The sequence below is a fragment of the Camelus bactrianus genome, chromosome 3 (assembly GCF_048773025.1).
Source record: "Camelus bactrianus isolate YW-2024 breed Bactrian camel chromosome 3, ASM4877302v1, whole genome shotgun sequence".
Taxonomy (NCBI): Eukaryota; Metazoa; Chordata; class Mammalia; order Artiodactyla; family Camelidae; genus Camelus; species Camelus bactrianus.
In genome coordinates, this window is record NC_133541.1 from 84,243,709 (window position 1) to 84,261,968 (window position 18,260).

General features: G+C 33.8%; 1 protein-coding gene across 1 annotated transcript in view; it reads left to right on the top strand.

Annotated features, from left to right (window-relative positions):
* The window catches only part of HSD17B4 (hydroxysteroid 17-beta dehydrogenase 4), a 74,862-nt gene that overhangs the window by 50,058 nt on the left and 6,544 nt on the right, over positions 1 to 18,260 (top strand). The window contains exons 18-22 of the mRNA XM_010971525.3: positions 2,907 to 2,976; positions 3,583 to 3,689; positions 5,008 to 5,094; positions 8,112 to 8,198; positions 9,213 to 9,351. Coding sequence (XP_010969827.1) covers positions 2,907 to 2,976; positions 3,583 to 3,689; positions 5,008 to 5,094; positions 8,112 to 8,198; positions 9,213 to 9,351 — 490 coding nt within the window. The remainder of the gene's footprint in view (positions 1 to 2,906; positions 2,977 to 3,582; positions 3,690 to 5,007; positions 5,095 to 8,111; positions 8,199 to 9,212; positions 9,352 to 18,260) is intronic.

An 18,260-nucleotide genomic window follows, 5' to 3' on the forward strand; every position in this document is an offset into this window, starting at 1 on the left:
GTTTAGTCTTCTCTTACTTCAAGTCTTCATTTTTGTTCTTCATTTATATTCTTCATTTTTAATTTCAGATTCAAGGTGTTTGTTTTATACCCCCAAATGCTTGAGTGTTGTGTTACAGTTTTCTTCTGTTTGGTAGTTGTTTTCTTCGGGGGAATTTCATTTGTTATAATGTTTTGGTTCTCATTTCTTTTTCAGTCTTATAGTAGCTCTGTACAGATAAGGATTACTTACCTCTGTGCATTTGGTGGGTAAAGGTAGTTTGGTATGGTTTGCAAGATTCCCTCTTCAAAGAATTAAAGCCTGCTGTCTTCTGTCAGTGCAGCAAAGTGCATTTTCTTTAATGGGTAACTTTTTGGAGTGGGCATTGTGGGAGGTATTACTATTATTATCATTATTAGTAGTAGCAGTAGTACTTCTACTACTACTGTTACTTAGTTCTCTTTATCCTGCCGGATCATAAATTTCCCTTCTTTCTTCTTTTTTCTTCACTATTCAGTCTTCAAAGGGGATGTCTTCGTTTTATCCTCTTCTCCCTCAGAAGTGTTGCCTTTCTAGGACAGCTGTTGGAGGCTCCTGTGCTTTAATTCTTTTCTCTGTGGTCAGTACTCCAGTCTTTCAGGATTCTTCTCAGTATTTCTGTCTTCACTGTAGACTTTCTGTTTCTGGAAGTGATTTTTCTTTTTCATCCTCTTCTCTCTTCCATGTGCTTCTTCTCTACCGCTCCCCCTACCCCAATAGCTTTGAGAGGGTGCTCCAAAGGCAGTGCTGCTGGACATAAGTGTTTATTTTTCTGTTGATAGGAATTTGAAGTTTGCAGTGTTCTCTTTCAGTTACACTGTAGGCCTGGGATCTGTGTAGTTTTACTTGTTCTTCTTGTTGATCTTTATGCTTTTTTGAAGGCTGTGAGGATTTGGGAAGAACTAATTCCTGAACCTTTTTAATTAGCATTTAGTTTAATTTAATGGTACACTTTAAATAAATAAAATTAAGAACTAACTTACTCATACATAGAAGATCTTCCCACTTACATTTAAAACACAAATAAGACAATATATATCTATTTTTCTTTGTGTTTGTATGTGTGTGAATTTTAGTGGTTTTTATGTCTAGGGCAGAAATGAAACAAAACAAAACAAGACGCTTTTAGCTTTTTTTCTGAAATACGAAAATCCTTCAGGATATTTAGAAAATAAGCCTTGACAGTGTTCTTTATTATTTGGAGACTGGTTGTTTTGTATTATGTTTGAATTTAGTCATGCATCCAGTAAGTTGACTTTAATCATTTTTTGTGATGGGTCTTTTTTGTCTTTGCTAACTCTGCTGTCTGTAGGAAGCAATGCTGTTGTTGAAATAATATGAAAATTTTCATATTCCTTTAATGTGATTTCTTTAGAAGAGTTGTTTCTTTTTATTTATAAGGATGATTTCTGAGGGATAAGAATACTGGTACTAATCTGAACCTTGATTGCTTTATACTTTTGCTAAAATCTTTTAAAATAATAATAGTTCATACTTATTGAGGTATTAGTATTTATCAAGGATAATGCTTTGTAAGAGGTTCCTTAACCTCTCAATTGTAAAAAATACCTCAGCTTTAAAGTACCCAGGTCTGTCTAGTGCCAAAGCCCTTATGTTTGACACTTTCCCCTTTGGGCTCTGAAATGTGCGCCTTTCTTTTGTTTCTATGCAACATGATGATGTATATTTGCCTAGTGTTTTATTTTTTTGTGAAGTGCTTTCTAAACGTTATCGTTTAATGCTCCACCATCTTATACAGAATCTTGTAAGTCATATCCATTTGATAATTGTTGATTTGATTTTAGAAGACATATAAAGCGTGAAAATATTGAGTCACTGAAAAAGTGAGTAATGTACATAACTATCATATGGTGTGATGGGAAAGGGAAATTGCCTCTTAAAATTAAACAAAACATAATAAAAATTAATGGCATTTTCCTATGAAGTATAGGAAATTTTATTTTCTATAAACAAAATTTATTTAAAAATAATAACCAATAATTCAGAATAACAAAAAAACACTAAGAAAGTCAGGTATGCTGACTGGCTAGTCTTTATACAGCTTTTTAATAGTCTTGGAAAGCTTAATATAGCAGTTGATGAGAAAGAGACATCTCAAGGCTGACCCAAAGTTAATTTACAGATACATTAAATACTCAGTGTTAGCTCTTTTGTGAATCTCTTCCCTTCAGTACTGAAGAATATTCTCTAGTTTGGCCATTGCACAATTTAAATGCTGGGCAGTATGGTAACTTTTTTCCTATTGTTGCCCATATCTCTCTGCTAATCTCGACTTATCTAAGTATGGAAGTGATGTGAAGATCTGGACTAAGCAGAAATTTAATCTAAATAGCAAGTTATTAGTCTGTTTTTTATTTTTGCCAGGTGAGCTGATCTCAGGATTTAGTGTACCAGTAGAATTAAGGTTTGTGAGAAGTGTTTAATGTTTATATGCCTATTATTGGATTATAGGCTTCAATTTAAAACACTCTCATAAAAAAGTTGGCATAAATTTTGCTTGGTTAGAAGAGGGTGTATACTTTTATCTTATCTTCATTGTGTTTTAATAAGAGTAGAGTGATGGGTTCCTTTTTGTGAATTTCTCCTTAGGCAGTGGTGACCAGTGTTACTATCAGATGTAGTTCTTGGTTCCCCTTCCTATTACTTGACAGTCCTCACCCCTCCCTAACTGATTGCAGTGCTGGTATTACAAAAAGCATTTGATTTAATCTTTCTTTGTTAGAACTAGTAATTTTTTAATTAAAGTTTCGATTAGGTACATTATGATGCATTTCTTATACCATAACCGTCCGTATTTCCTGTTTTTCTCTTAATGCATTCTAAGAAAGCACCGAGTGCCACTTACTTTTATAATGCTTTCTCCACAGGCTGCTTTGTACCGCCTCAGTGGAGACTGGAATCCCTTACACATTGATCCTAACTTTGCTAGCTTAGCAGGTGAGTTGCTAATACTATATGCCAATTAAAATATTAGCTCAATTATTTAAATGATATTTAAAGACATCGCTACTTATGGCAGGTAGTTTCAGTAACATTTAAAAATAGCCCTCTCCTAATACAAGTATGTAAAGGATATGGAAAGGTAGGAAGTAGTGTTCAGAAAATGGTGTACTTGAAATTCAGATTATGGTGGAAGGTAGCCCCTGCTAGTGCAAGGTCTAGGATAGGATCATGGGGATGGGTGTTGTGAAGGGCAAGGTCATTGGAGGAAAGAGCAAAGAACTAGAAGATTAAAGAAGGATCATCTGCATACATGGATATTGAAATCACCATTGATGATTTCATGGTTAAAACCAAAGCTAAACAAAATAAGTCTTTGTGTTTCCAGATCTCTAACATTCCTTTTTTTTCCCCTACATTTCTTAATTTTCTTCTCCTAGGAGGTATTATTCATAAAATATTTTCCATGTTTCTTCAAATAAGTGGTATGATTCAGGCTAATACAGTTTAAAAATGTATTTTTTGAAACCTGGAATTAACTATTCTTAGTTTTCAAACATGAAATGTGCCTATATCTAATTAAATTCTCACTCTTATTTTAAGGTTTTGACAAGCCCATATTACATGGATTATGTACGTTTGGATTTTCTGCCAGGCATGTTTTACAGCAGTTTGCAGATAATGATGTGTCGAGATTCAAGGCCATTAAGGTAAATGTATATTATTAATAATTTGTCGTTAACAAATTTTTTTTTGGGGGGTGAGGTAATTTAATGTATTTATTTATTTTTAATGGAGGTACTGGGGATTGAACCCAGTGCATACTATGCATGCACTCTATCACTGAGCTATACCCTCCTCCCTATATTACTAATAATTTGAATATTAGTTTCTTTTTATTTTTAGAGAAGAGGAATTTTAGTGATTTCGTTTTAAAAAGGTGCTGTACCAAAGTTGTTATTTTTATTATTTCATTGACTTGGCAGTTGACATGTTTTCTTTTTTGGGGTATAAATACCTGTATTATACATGCATCGTGAAGGATATTTTATACAGTTATACTTTTAACAGATTAATTGGGTTGTTTTATAAGTTAATTAGGAGCATACATGTATTAGCATATATGCCTTAACAACTCAAGATTTACCTTTAAATTTTTTATTTTATTTTTTACTGTTTTATAATTTGCCTTAATTTATTGGAAATTGTTAAATGGCTGGATTTGAACCCTAGTAGACATACATCTCTATCTGTATGTTGGTAGCATATTGATTTTAGTTTTGTACTTTTAAGTTGGCTCCAAGTTTTCATCCATTATAAATTACAAAGAAAATCATCTCTACACAGAGTATCTTTGCATAAATCAAAAGATATACACTAAACAACCTTTAAGATGGTGTCAAATAGCTCCAAAAGCTTCCATCAGTTGGTGCTCCATGTAGCAGTGAAAATTTATTTTCTGATGTCCTGCCTTTGATAACATTGATTATTTTCATTATTATAACTATTTTATAGTTATAATAATAGCTATAAACTATAGTTCATAGTTTATGTATAATATAAACTATATATAACTATATAACTGTAACTATTTTTATTATCCAATAATATGTACAAAGAGCAAGTAAAATAGTAAAGAAAATTATGAAATAAAAAGTAGAATTATTCTCTTGTATATGCTAACCCCAGATCATTTTCCCCAGACTTAATTAGTACCACTTTTAACTGCTTGTAAGTTGTTCTGGTGGTTACCTGTATAACTCTACTTAATATGATTATGCTCTGTCCCTTGACTTGTCAAGATTAAATTATTTATTGACTCTATACTTTGAAAGACAAAGAATTAACTTACACTAACTACATCCTTTCTCTTCTAATTTTATCATTACTGTTTTTATTTTATGAACTTAAATATATTCAGACCTCTATTTCTTTTATGCTCTCCAACCTCCCTTTAAATCCTCCCCTCCTCAGTAGAAGAGTTTCACATTAAAATATATTTAACCCTAGAACTAATTTTTTTAAAAGGTTCGTTTTGCAAAACCAGTGTATCCAGGACAAACTCTACAAACTGAGATGTGGAAGGAAGGAAATCGAATCCATTTCCAAACCAAGGTATGACTAGTGTAGTTAGAGGTACTTGGTTTTGTTACTTTGTTCACTGCCCCCTGTAACTGTGTTCCATCCTAGCATTCTTTTGGTTAACACTATGGGTATCAGATAAAAAAAACTTAGAAAAATTTTTTTTACAAATCAGTGGTAACTTTTAATTGAAAATAAGATGACCTCCATACCTTGTTTTTCATTTTCTGTTTTATTCTCAACTAAATTGGTGCCTGTCTACATGTCATTTCTGAAAACCCAACCAACCATATCTTTTTGACTCAACCTATCATTCAAGTTGTTGTTGAAATATGATCTTCAGAAAATTAAAGGCTCTCAGATAGATATAAAATGAAAGCATGGTGAAAATTTATTTTATTCCTTATTGAGGGAGCTGGCCGGATGATAAAACTGGTTCAAAGGAGAATTAGAACAGCAGTGTTTATATAGTCCAACAAGGAAGGAATTCTAAAATAATTTTGCTGAGTTAGAGAAAACTAGTTAATTGTCCCATGAAACAATAAAACCATATACTTTACAGTTATCTTTTCTACTAGACAGAAATCGTGTGTACCTTTTTTTTAATCATCTTTTTAAAAATTTTATGTTTTTAATTGAAATAATTTTGATTTACAGTGTTGTTAGTTTCAGGTGTACAGCAAAGTGATTTGGAATATATCTATAAATATTCTTCTTCAGATTCTTTTTTATTATAGGCTGTTGACAAGATAATGAATATAGTTCCCTGTGCTATATAGCAGGTCCTCGTTGTTTATCTATTTTATATATAGTAGTGTGTAATCATGTGCATCTTGATCATACAGAAATCCACAAATTAACATCTTATGTCATAGAGTTTGGGCTTAATTAATAGTAAGTGACAAGGCAAATTAAAGTATATCTCCCAATAGATTTAAGCAATTTGGGGGTGAGGCTGTTAGCAGTACTCCAGTAAAATACTAAAAGATCATGCAATCATCCTTTTATAAATTTTTTTTAACATTTTTTTTGGGGAGGGGGAGGTAATTAGGTTTATTTATTTAACGGAGGTACTGGGGATTGAACCTAGGACCTCGTGCATGCTAAGCACACACTCTACCACTGAGCTATACCCTCTCCTAAAAGTTTTTTAAAGATAATTTTTGTTAACCCCATTGACCAGGGTGATGCTTTTTGGCCTGCTCATTTATACTACATAGATGGTTTGTGTTGAGCAGTTTAAACACTTAACAATAGTAAGTGCTTCCAGTTACTGAGTACCTATAAAGCAGGCTATAGCATTAAATGGATAACAACTCTACATTTAATATGGGAAAGTCTGGGTTCAGGTCTCCTAAATAACTTTCTCATGGTCACACAGAAAGTGGTGGAGCTGAGACAGACACCCAGGTGTGTCTGGCTCAAAGCTTAGTTCCCAGGCCCTACCATTTTTTTTTTTTTAACTGTATCATGATTTCTTTCATAAATAAACAACTCTGCAGAACTCTTCTTTATGTGGTTGCCTTACTCCTTTTTACTTCCTACTGCTTGCAGTATCATTTTCCTGCTTCATTTATGCACACTGTTTATTTTACTTCTCACATTTCATTTGTCTTTTAGGCTTCAGTTCAAGCTCTCCTTTTTCCTTCGAGGCAGTCCTTTACTACTCCCTTCCCCTGACCTGTACAGACACAGATACTGGCTTTCTCTGAAATCCTCTTGCATTCAATATTGGTGCCACATATTCTGGAACCCTCTTATTTCTAATTATTTTGTCTCAGTTTTATTTTTTGAGTAAGATTATGAACTAACAGTGTTAAGGACCACGACAACATTACAGGTTTATTTTCTAATGATAAACAGTACAGAAATAATTCCTGTAGAGACAGACTTAAAGGGTTGAGAAATAATTTAATATCAAATATAATATATTCTTGCCATTTTGATAAATTCTAAGCGCATCATCTTATCTTTTCAGTATATTTCCCTGGTTCCCCATTAAGCACACTTGTATTAAAAAGAAAAAAAAAAAGAAAGCCCACAAATATCAATGCTCAGGCTCCACCGCAAGCATTTAAATCAGAATTTTTGGAGATTATTTTCCCTTCAGTGATTAGAGGTATTCTTCTTCTAGAAGTTATTTATTAAAGGAATCCTTTTCCTCCCTTTACAAGAAAGTAATTTACTGAAGCATATTTTGTTCATGAATTGTTTCTTTGTGTGCTTTCCACTGTATGTAATTTGAAATAAAATGAACAAATTGAAACATCTTTTTTTCTGAAGTATGATGGGAAGTAGTCAAGGGAGAATGACCTTCTTGAGTGTTAAAAATCAATTTTAATAAATGCTACCTTAAATTTTAGGCATTATCCTATATATTTGTAGCAATACCATAGTTTTATGAAAGAATACCATTGGAATAATTTTAAATGAAGTATTAGAAATTAGAATTTGAGTTCCTTTAATTACTATTTTGATAGAAGGCTATGTACACTTCCTATTTGAAATAAGAACTAGAAATAAGAATTATTACTTTAAAAAGTCCACTGTGGTCTATTTCTAGCCAATTTTATTCTGTATTAACAGAGCAAATGCACTTTGAGTATCACTACCTCATGTGGATATTTTAGCATGCCCTTTACCGTTTTTAAGAATTCAACAATTCGCAACCTGGCTTCCCATTAAGCACACTTGGATTAAAACAAAAAAAGAAATCCCACAAATATCAATGCTCAGGCTCCACCCCAGATGATTTAAATTGGAATTTTTGGAGATGGGACCTGGTCATAAGTATTTTTTAAAAGTGCTCCAGTTGATTCTACAGTTAGGGTTAGTAACAGTTGTATTAAATGAGTAAGCCTTCATGTGTATTCATCTTGACATTTAATTTATGAACTATGTATTTAATTTGGATTATTTTCTTTTACATATGAAGAAAAATGTAAATTTCTTTTAAAAGACTTGATACTGTTTCACAAGGAAATTGTATTTTCATTGGAATTATGAGAGTGAACTGGGTTTTTCTTTTTCCCTCTTGTACTTTTTGTAAGATCCAAGAAACTGGAGATATCGTCATTTCAAATGCATATGTGGATCTTGTGCCAACATCTGATATTTTAGCTAAGACACCATCTGAGGTAGGTAATAAACATTGGTATCCAAGTCATACCTTGATTTGTAAATTTCAGCCAAGATCACTTTTAAGGATGTTCAGCTGCTTTAGAAAATCAAGAGCTGTGAAAGATTCTTGATTCTTGAACTGGAGGACATTAATTCAAAACTGCTTGGAATAAAAGGAATGTTTCGACAACTTACGAATTTTTTTAAAACTCTTATTAGGGTATCTTTCAAAGGGCTATAATTAATTTTCTAGTTTTAGAGTAACTAAATCAGTTGTTTAATGAAAAATCTTAAGCAAACAGGATTTTGGGGAAAAATAGATTAAAAAGTTACATATCCTGTAACTTTTTCTTGATTAGTTACCTTTTTCTTGATTTAAAGAGTTGTGTAAAGTTTTGAATCTATATATAAAAACAGTAGCATGTATTATTTATTAAAACATTTGTGATATTCTCTATTCACATGCTGAGACTTTGAACAAAAATGTGTTCTCTGTTTCCAAAATATTAACTTTGTAATGTTGAGGTTTTTCAAAACCATGATCTTAAATTGTCTGTCATTAGCGATATTATCACATAACTGACTGAAAATTAAAATCTCTTTAAAAAGAATCTAAGATCAATAACTTAAGAAATTTTAAAACTAGAAAGAAATTCAGGTTTCATGGAATTTAGTCCCATTTTACAGATAAAGAAATGAGACCCAGAAGTTAATTTGTTTATTGTCTTCTAGCTGAAGTTAGTTAGGACATAGGTTTTCCAGTTCCTAGTCTACTTTTAGAATATTATTTCTGAATTCTGATAAGAGTAAAGTTCTTTAATTAAGAGGACTGAGGCTCTGGATGACATAAATAAATATAAGGAAAGGTATGAAAGAAACCTACTGTGAAAAAATCTAGTTTGTCTTATTTATGTGCAGGTTTTTAAAAAAAAAATCACCTTACTGCACATTTATTTTGTAGTAGTTTTCCCCCCTTGAGTCATTTTTATGAACCTTAAAAATTAAATTATTAAATTTTCTTCTTTTGGTAGGGTGGGGAGCTTCAGAGTACCCTTGTGTTTGAGGAAATAGGTCTCCGCCTTCAGGGTATCGGACGAGAGGTGGTGAAGAAAGTAAATGCTGTATTTGAGTGGCATATCACGAAAGGTGGAAATACTGCAGCGAAGTGGAGTAAGTCTTCTCTGTGGCTTTATAATGTTCTAAACTAACCCTTACTAAGTAGAGATAAAGTATCCTTGTTATAATTAAAGCTTGTCTCCTTGAAGGTAGGTAAGTCTTACCTTCTTTGGTAAGTCTTTTTTTATGGGAAGTAATAGATTTCAGGGCACCCAAAGGTAGGTATGTGTTTTAGAGATGTAGAGAATCAATTAAAATGAAAATATCTGTTTTGAAGATTTCATTGTAACATCTGAAATTAGTGCTTTAAACACTCGTCTTAGCTGTATGCTTCTTTAACTAATCTTTAGATTCCTCTTAAACATAAAGTACATCAGGTTAAATGAAATGTTTTTAAGTTTTGAGTAAGTCTCATTTTATTTTAACAGCTTTAAAATTGTTTTCTTTATCTCCAGAGGTGAATAATTTGGGTTATCACCTTAATTATCAATATAAAAGCATGATTACTATTTTTTTAAATTCAAATACAGTTGATTTATAATTTTGTGTTAGTTTCAGGTATATAGCAAAGTGATTCAGTTATACATATATAATGTATATATATATATATATATATATAACATATGTATATTCTTTTTCAGATTATTTTCCATTATAGGTTATTACAGGTTATTGAATATAGTTCATTGTACTATACAGTAGGTCCTTGTTGTTTATTTTATAGAGAGTAATATGTATCTGTTAATCCCACACTCTAATTTATCCCTGCCCCCTACCTTTCCCCTTTGGTAACCATAGGATTCTTTTCTATGTTTGTGAATCTGTTTCTGTTTTGTAAATAAATTCATTTGTATCACTTTTTAGATTCCACAAATAAATGGTATGTATTATTTGTCTTTATCTGACTCACTTCACTTAGTATGATGAGCTCTAGATCTGTCTGTGTTGCTACAAATGGCATTATTTCATTCTTTTTTATGGCTGAGTAATATTCCATTGTATATATATATGTGTGTGTGTGTATACACACCACATCATCTTTATCCATTCATCTGTTGATGGACACTTAGGTTGCTTCCATATGTTGACTATTGTAAATAGTGCTGCTATGAATATTGGGATGCGTGTGTCTTTTTGAATTAGAGTTTTCATCTTTTCCAGATATATTTCTAGCAGTAGAATTGCAGAATCATAGGGTAACTCTATTTTTAGTTTTTTAAGGAATCTCCATTTTATTCTCCATAATGGCTGCACCAATTTACAATCCCACCAACATTGTAGGAGGGTTCCCTTTTCTCTACACCCTCTCCAGCATTTATCACTTGTGGACTTTTTAATGATGACCATTCTGGTGTGAGGTGAAACATCATTGTAGTTTGATTTGCATTTCTCTAATAATTAGTGATGTGAAACATATTTTCATGTGCCTGTTGGCCATCTGTATGTCTTCTTAAATGTCTGTTTAGATCTTCTGTGTATTTTTTTGATTGAGTTTTCTTTTAAATATTGAGTTATATGAGCTGTTTATATATTTTGGAAATTAATCTCTTACTGGTCACATCATTTGGGAATATTTTCTCCCATTCCATAGGTTGTCTTTTTGTTTTGTTTATGGTTTCCTTTGCCGTGCAGAAGCTTTTTAGTTTGATTAAGTCCCATTTATTTATTTTTGCTTTTATTTGTTTTTCCTTGGGAGACATTGCTACAATTTATGTCAGGGAATGTTTTGCCTGTGTTCCCTTTTAGGAGTTTTATGGTGTCATGTCTTATATTTAAGTCTTTAAGTCGTGTTGAATTTGTTTATGGTGTGAGAGAGTGGTCTAACTTCATTGATTTACATGAGGCTGTCCAGCTTTCCCAGCACCACTTTCTGAAGAGACTATCCAGATGGCAATCAAAGATACAAATTATACCTAATCTAGGGAAATTATCTAGTAGAGTGCTGTGTTAGCAACCTGGCAAGGCATTTGAAATAAGCCAAGTTGCAGCAGAAAAAAAGCAGTCACTTTTCCACTTATAGGGAGGTCCAGGAGGACCCTGGTACCATTTTATGAAGAAAGAGAAATTAGATGATAAAAAGAGAAAGGGAACAAAAAATTCTACCACATCTTTTGCATCTGCCGTATAACTACATTCTTAATCATGGCACAAACTTTTCTATGCTGTGGTATATTAAAAGTTTGTACTGCCTAATTTTATTTTAATTCTTAGAGTAAAATTGGGGAAGGTAAGATGAAATTACCAAAGTGGAGTAAAAAAAATTTTCTAGGTTAGATAATTTTCTCTTTTCTTCGGTCTATGTGATAAAGCACTAGCACTTTTGTTGACTCACTTTGCTAATCAGCCAGATCTGTTGGCAACTTTCTAAGTATTTATTGTCTGTATGTTGTGACAGGAAAATACATGGCTTCATCAGATTTCACTGTGCTGTTTCTAAGTAGGTTTAAGGACAGTGAAGAGAGTGTACATCCATCCTCTTTTCTCATCATCAGTCAATTATAGATTGATTAGCTGCTTCTTCCAACAATGAGCATATCTTAGTTCAGGCTGCTATAACAAATATACCATAGAGTAGGTGGGTTAAACACTATTTTCTCATAGTATGGAGGCTGGAAAGTCCAAGATGAGGGTGCCAGCATGGTTGGGTTCTGGTGAGAACCCTCTTCCTGGTTTGCAGATGGCTGCCTCCTTGCTGTTTCCCTGCAAGGCAGAGAGAGACATTATCTCTGTCATGTCTGTTCTTATAAGTACACTAATCCCCTTATGGAGGCTCTACAATCATTACCTTGTCTAAAGCTAATTACCTCCCAAAGGCTCCATCAGATACTGTCATATTGAGGATCAGGGCTTCAACATACGGATTTTGGAGGGAGACAAACATTCATTCCATAGCCTACGTGCTATTTATATTTTGAATCATAAAACATGCTATTAATGAACTTTGGCTGTCATTTCTTTTATCTTTATATTATGGAGTATTCTAACCTTATCTTGATTTATAATGTATTCTTTCTTTACAAAGTATTCTAACCTTACTTTTATGTTACAGAGCATTCCGTCTTCTAGAGTTGTTGGAGAAATACCGTGTTCCAGCGAATGTTCACCATATCTTTTTGATTTTTCATGTTTTCCATCTTGACATCCACAGGGACAGGATCCTTTCATTTGTAGCTGGTCAGCTGTGGTCCCTTGAGTCTGCCTACTAATTGGGATAGGAAGTATCCAGAATAGTTTTTAGCTCAAAGATTTTTTCCTTCCTTCACAGTTGTAAAACACAGTTGGATCCCATGTAGTTAAGGCTAGCTAAGAGCCCCTGGAAGTGGCTGTCATCGACTTATACTCCAGGACCATATAAACATTTAGACCCAACTCCAGCTGGTTATAATCCTCCTGTGGGGACTGTGGGCTGATGTATGAGATGTAGTATACCATGGTGGTACCTGGAAGCAAGGACTGCAGTCTGTGTTTCTGCAAGTCCCACACCTGATGGTATGAACCATCTTCATTCAATATTTGTACACCACATACCATGCAGGTAATATGTCTATATCAACATTTTTTTAAGGGAAAAATCTTTAGGTTTGGGACTTTATTTGCAAAGTAGAAGCTAATGTTTTGTAGATTTTCATTATATTTTACTCTAAGATTGCTATTTTAGAGTGCCTATTTAAGTGCCTTGAAAATGACTGTTTTATTCCTCATTACAACTAAAGATCACTGTAAATGCCCACTTAGACCAAAAAATTACCATCTACCTTTAAATCGCCTGGAACTATTGGGGATAATCTTCTATTACACATTCTTAGAAAATATTTTGAAGTTTTGTTTAAGTGATTTTGGTTTAATATAAACAAGATTCTTTTTAATATAACAATTGCTATTCCTTTTAGAGGGTATGTGCTCATTATATAAAATTTGGTATATAAAGGTACAGAGACGAAAGTCATGATGTAAATCCCACTACCCACAGTTAACATTTTGATGTTCATTCTTCTGGAGGACATTTGTACTTACAGGATGTTAATTCAGAAGAGGAATGAAGGAAGTCAAACATGTAATATGTATTTAGTTCCCCCAATTTTAAAGTGTCTGATTTTTTTTTCTAAAAAACTTCATAGATAACAGTAATATAGGTGTCATCATTTCCCTTTCTTTCTTCTTTCTACCTGTCCATGATGGAGTTTAACTTTTTCCTTCTGGGTGAAGCTATATTAGAAGTTGAGTTATAAATATAAAGCACAGGATTTTTGAAGATATTGATGAAGGAGAGGAATGAGATCCATGAGTGAGAAAGTGTGCCAGAACTGTGTGTCTCAAAGTTGGCAGAATAGAACTCTGTAGGAATTTATAAAGTATACAAGTGATTCAGTCTGGCAAATAGTTTCCTTTAGTATAATGTCAATAACCAACCAAGATTTTTCCCCTTATCTTGGTGACTCTTTCCAAGTAGACAGCATTGGAAAATGTGCTTACATTTAATAATTACCTATAGTTAACCCAGCAAAAGGGTTTTTTCTTATATTAGAAAAATGGGAATATTGGAATCCTGTTAATAACTACTAATTTTTGATGCTTTGTGGTTTTTGTTTGTTATATCATCTCTTCTTCAGGTCCTTATTTATCAAAGCTAATGGTCAAATTGGATCTTAAAGCTTTCTCTGAAAGGTTCACCATCACCACCATTGGTTATCTGCCTGTTACTGGATTTGATTCTTAGCTGTGTAACCTTTTTCAGTTCTGGTTGTTTTTTCAGTCTTTGTGTCACTGAGCTAAATCACGGTAGCTGGCAGCAGTAGATACTATCTAGGTCTTCCAGCTTACGGTATTTTAGAAGATGATTCAATGTTGGCATCTGTATTTTGCATCTTGGCACTTCATGACATGAAATAGATGATCAAATGCTTTGACTTAGGGAATGCCTTTTTTTTTATATGAAGTTTTAAAAATGTTTTGCTAAACAGTTAACTACCAAATTCTTTGTATTTTAAATTATTAAACATTACTGTGGGAACCTGGTTCCAGAGAACAGGCTGAGCTCCTCAGTTCACCTGTATAACTGAAGTTATACATGTGCCTGACCTTGAGCAAGTGTAGGAACCCAGGGATTTGGGATCAGTGGCCTGGGAGATGCATTCTAACCCAGAGATCCTGGACTGTGCCCATCTTCCCCATTTCTTCCCCTAACTTGCCATCCAAATACCACCAACAGCAGATCTCTGGGCAGAATGCATGTCTGTGTTGGGATTTTTTTTAAAAAACCAAGTGAGTCTGGAGAGCACTGGGAGAGGTCTGGTGTCAGGGTTGGCTCTGGCTGTGGAGGAAGAGGAGTCATAGCTGTGTCTTTTGAGGTAAGGTGCCTCTGAGGCCTGTCATGCACGTCTGGAAAATAAGAGGAACGAGAGAGTCAAAACTAATGCCAAGTTTTGAGTCTGAGTGACAGAGGATGTTGACTCCATTACTAGAAGTGCAAAACATGGGAGAGGAGAGAAGTTTGGGAGAAACAATAATAAACTGTGATGCCAAAACTGTAGCAGACTGAGATCTGGACTAGATTGTGGGAACTATGGGCCTGGAATTTAGGAGTAAGTGCACAGCCAGAGGCAGAGAGTTGGAAACTATATTTGTGGAAACAGTAGTTGGAACTCAGAGTATTAGCTTTGCCACTCTGGTTTCATGGCACACAGGAAGAAAATTAAAGGAGATCTTTGTTGGTTCTACAAGATTATCTGCTGTTCATGGTTTGTAGAATAATGGCTCTGGTATTTCCATTTGTCTATAAATAAAGTAAACATCTTAGAATTTGACCCACACATTTTAAATATACAATTTATTGTAATTCTAAGCCCAAATATAATCCCATGTTTCCAAATAAGTATCTAATTATTGTTTGAATGTATCCATTAGCAGCAAAATTTCCAGACAACTAAAACTTTTGACAAAAACATTTATTTTTGTGTAATAACTATACAGTGTCACTGAGTAAAAAAAATGTTTTTGTTTTCCTTAGGATGATAGGTTTAAGCTGATTGGCATTGAGCAGTTTGTTTTCCTCCTACAAGAAATTTGGTTTCCTTTCACATATTTGTAATCATTTCCATTGGAGAAGTGTGATTGGATTTTACATTTACGTAGCAAGGTTATAGAAATACTGTGCATTTTTGCTGGGATATTGTTAAGTAACGAAGTGAGTACGGTTTTTAAAAATATAAACATAATTAATTGTGTAGCACTAAGTCTACAAATATATACTTAATCCATTATGCCCTGTGTGACAGTGACTGTGGTTCTGTGAATGTTAGAGATCATCTGTTTTGGATCTTGGAAATTTGCCCCAAAGTGGAAGAATGTATACAAATTTGGCGACTGGCATTCTTTTAAGATCAGAATAGGTTCATTCTTGAGGATACCATTTGATCATTAGAATCTCTTAGCTCCTGGGTTGGTGCTCATCTTCTAGCTGTTAAAGCAGTTTACCCTTGAGGGTTTCTCAGCTTGGATATACACTGTATCTTGAGGACATTTGTTCCAGATTTTGAGTTGGGCCCTAAATGAGAGTCTCATGTGTTTATAGAAAAGGACTTGAAAGATGACCTTTGGAGAGAAATATGCTGTCCAGTCAGGGATGGGAGCCTGCTTGTTGGAGGATACATCTACTTCGGGTTAATCTCTGTTCTCTTAGCAACACTCGCTGCTCCCCGTCTTACCAGCACAGCCCCTGACTGCATTTACACACAAAATCACTTAACACTGCTATGGCTTTCCATCTTGCTATATGTGTTATTCATCTTAACATCTGTTTGTAATTGTTTATTTTAAAATAATTTCAGGCTTACAGAAAAGTTACAAGAATAGTATGAAGCATTTATGTCTGTCCTTCACCAGTTTCTCAAGATGGTTAACATATTATTCCATTTTCTTTATTATTTTCTTTTCATTATATATATTACTATTTTTCTGAAGATTTTGAGAGTAATTTTCAGGCATGAAACTTATCCCTTTCTTGTCCCTTTATCCTTAAATACTCCAGTAGCATTTCTTGAAAACAGACTTTCTCTTTTCTATTCACAGAACAATTATCAATATCAGGAAATTAACATTGATAAATGTACTGTTATCTCTTCTGCATACCTTATTAATATTTCACCACTTGCCCCAGTGTTGTCTTTTATAGCAAACTAATAATAATAGTAATAATAATAATAACATCAATAATAGAAGTGAAGGAAGAAAAAGAACTGATCAGAGTACAATTTGGCGTCATATATTGCATTAGTTGTTAGGTCTCTCTAGTTTTCTTTAATCTGGATGAGTTCTTCAGTCTTTGTTTTTCATGACCTTGACATATGAAGAGTAGAGATCGGTTATTTTGTAGGATGTTTCTCTGTTTATTTAATATTTCTTCATTATTATTAGATTGCATTTATGAAATTTTGGCAAGAATAACATGAAAGTATTGTGTCCTTGGTGTAATTTTTTTTAAAACCCTCTTTTTTACCTAAGGCTTTTTTTGTTTTCATTATTTTTTTTTATAGGCATGTTTCTTCTGTGTACTTTTCTACTCATCCATTTAACAAGCAGTTACTAAATACTATCTAGTCAAAGAGGAGTAAGGGATACAAAAAGATAGGCCATTCTCCTTCTGCAAAGAATTTATAATCTAAATGGGAGAAAGCATCAACATAAGTAACTTTTCTCCTATGGTAGCCCTTTATGATCTGTAAGGTATATATCCTAAAGATGTCAGAGATCTTTGAGACCAAATGCATGTTCTCATCTAACACCTCTCCCTCCCCTATTAAATTCTGTAAAGTATAACTGAAAATTTTATGAACTTTTTCATTGCTTTAATGATTATATAAATATAGAGCTAAAATCATTCATAAGCTTTTAAAATACACTCTACCACTGAAAGAAAAGACATATCATTTGTTTCTTCATTTCAGTAAGATTAACTGTGACCTGACAGGCATGTGTAAACTCAATGTGTTGGTGGTGAGTGATGCTTCTCCTGTAGGAGCATGTGTAGACAATGACTTGAGCCACTGCGGAATTGAAAGTTCCACTCCTTTACCCCAAACTTCCGTATTCTTTCCAAGAACCTCCCTTTCTAAGTCTTCTTTTCTTTTATCATCACTAGTTATTAGCTCTCCACGGAAAAAATGTTTTATTCCTTTATAAGAGTCATGGCTGTGAAGCAGCATGTAAAACCAAGTGTGTGAGAGGGCAGGTGGATAGCCCTTCGTCAGCTAAGAGACTTATTCCGCACTGAAGCGTTAGCATGTGTGAGTCCAGTTTTATTCCTGAGCAGGACTGGTATGTATAGTGGGCCTTAGACTTACTGTGAAGAATTAAAACCATGAATGTTGTCTGTTGATTGCCAGAGGTTTGCTTTTCTTTGGTCTTTCCTTTCTCTCCCATGATCCCTGCCCCTCCCTCTTCTCTGCTCCCTCCCTGCCTGCCTGCCGCCTTTTCTTTTTCTACCTTTCTTGCTTTTTAACTATACAGATCATACATGAAAACACATTTGTAACATGTAAGTGCCAATACAAACAGAGCTTTGTACTTCATGCCTCACTTTCAGTATGTTGCATGTTGTCTGACACTCACAGAAGAAACTTAACAATGAAGTGAGGGGATGAAACACTCAGAGCAAAAGCCCCCTTCTTGCCCTTTCTCTTCCCCATGGTAACCATTATAGTCAAGTTGTTTTTTTCTAGTTTAGTTGGCAGAATTCTCTGTGTCCACTATTAATTTTCTCTGGAGCAGGGCTTGGCTAAGCAGAATGTAGTTAAGCACTCTGGGTTTTCTTATGTATGTGTAGCTTTTCCCTGACCCTATGTTGTGAGTTCCCTCCTCAGCCTTAGGGAGAGGGATGCGATTATAGCTTCTTCACTGTGGCAGGAGAAAGCACACTCACGAGGCTGACAATGGATGAGTCTAATTGGGCTTCCTGGATGACTGGT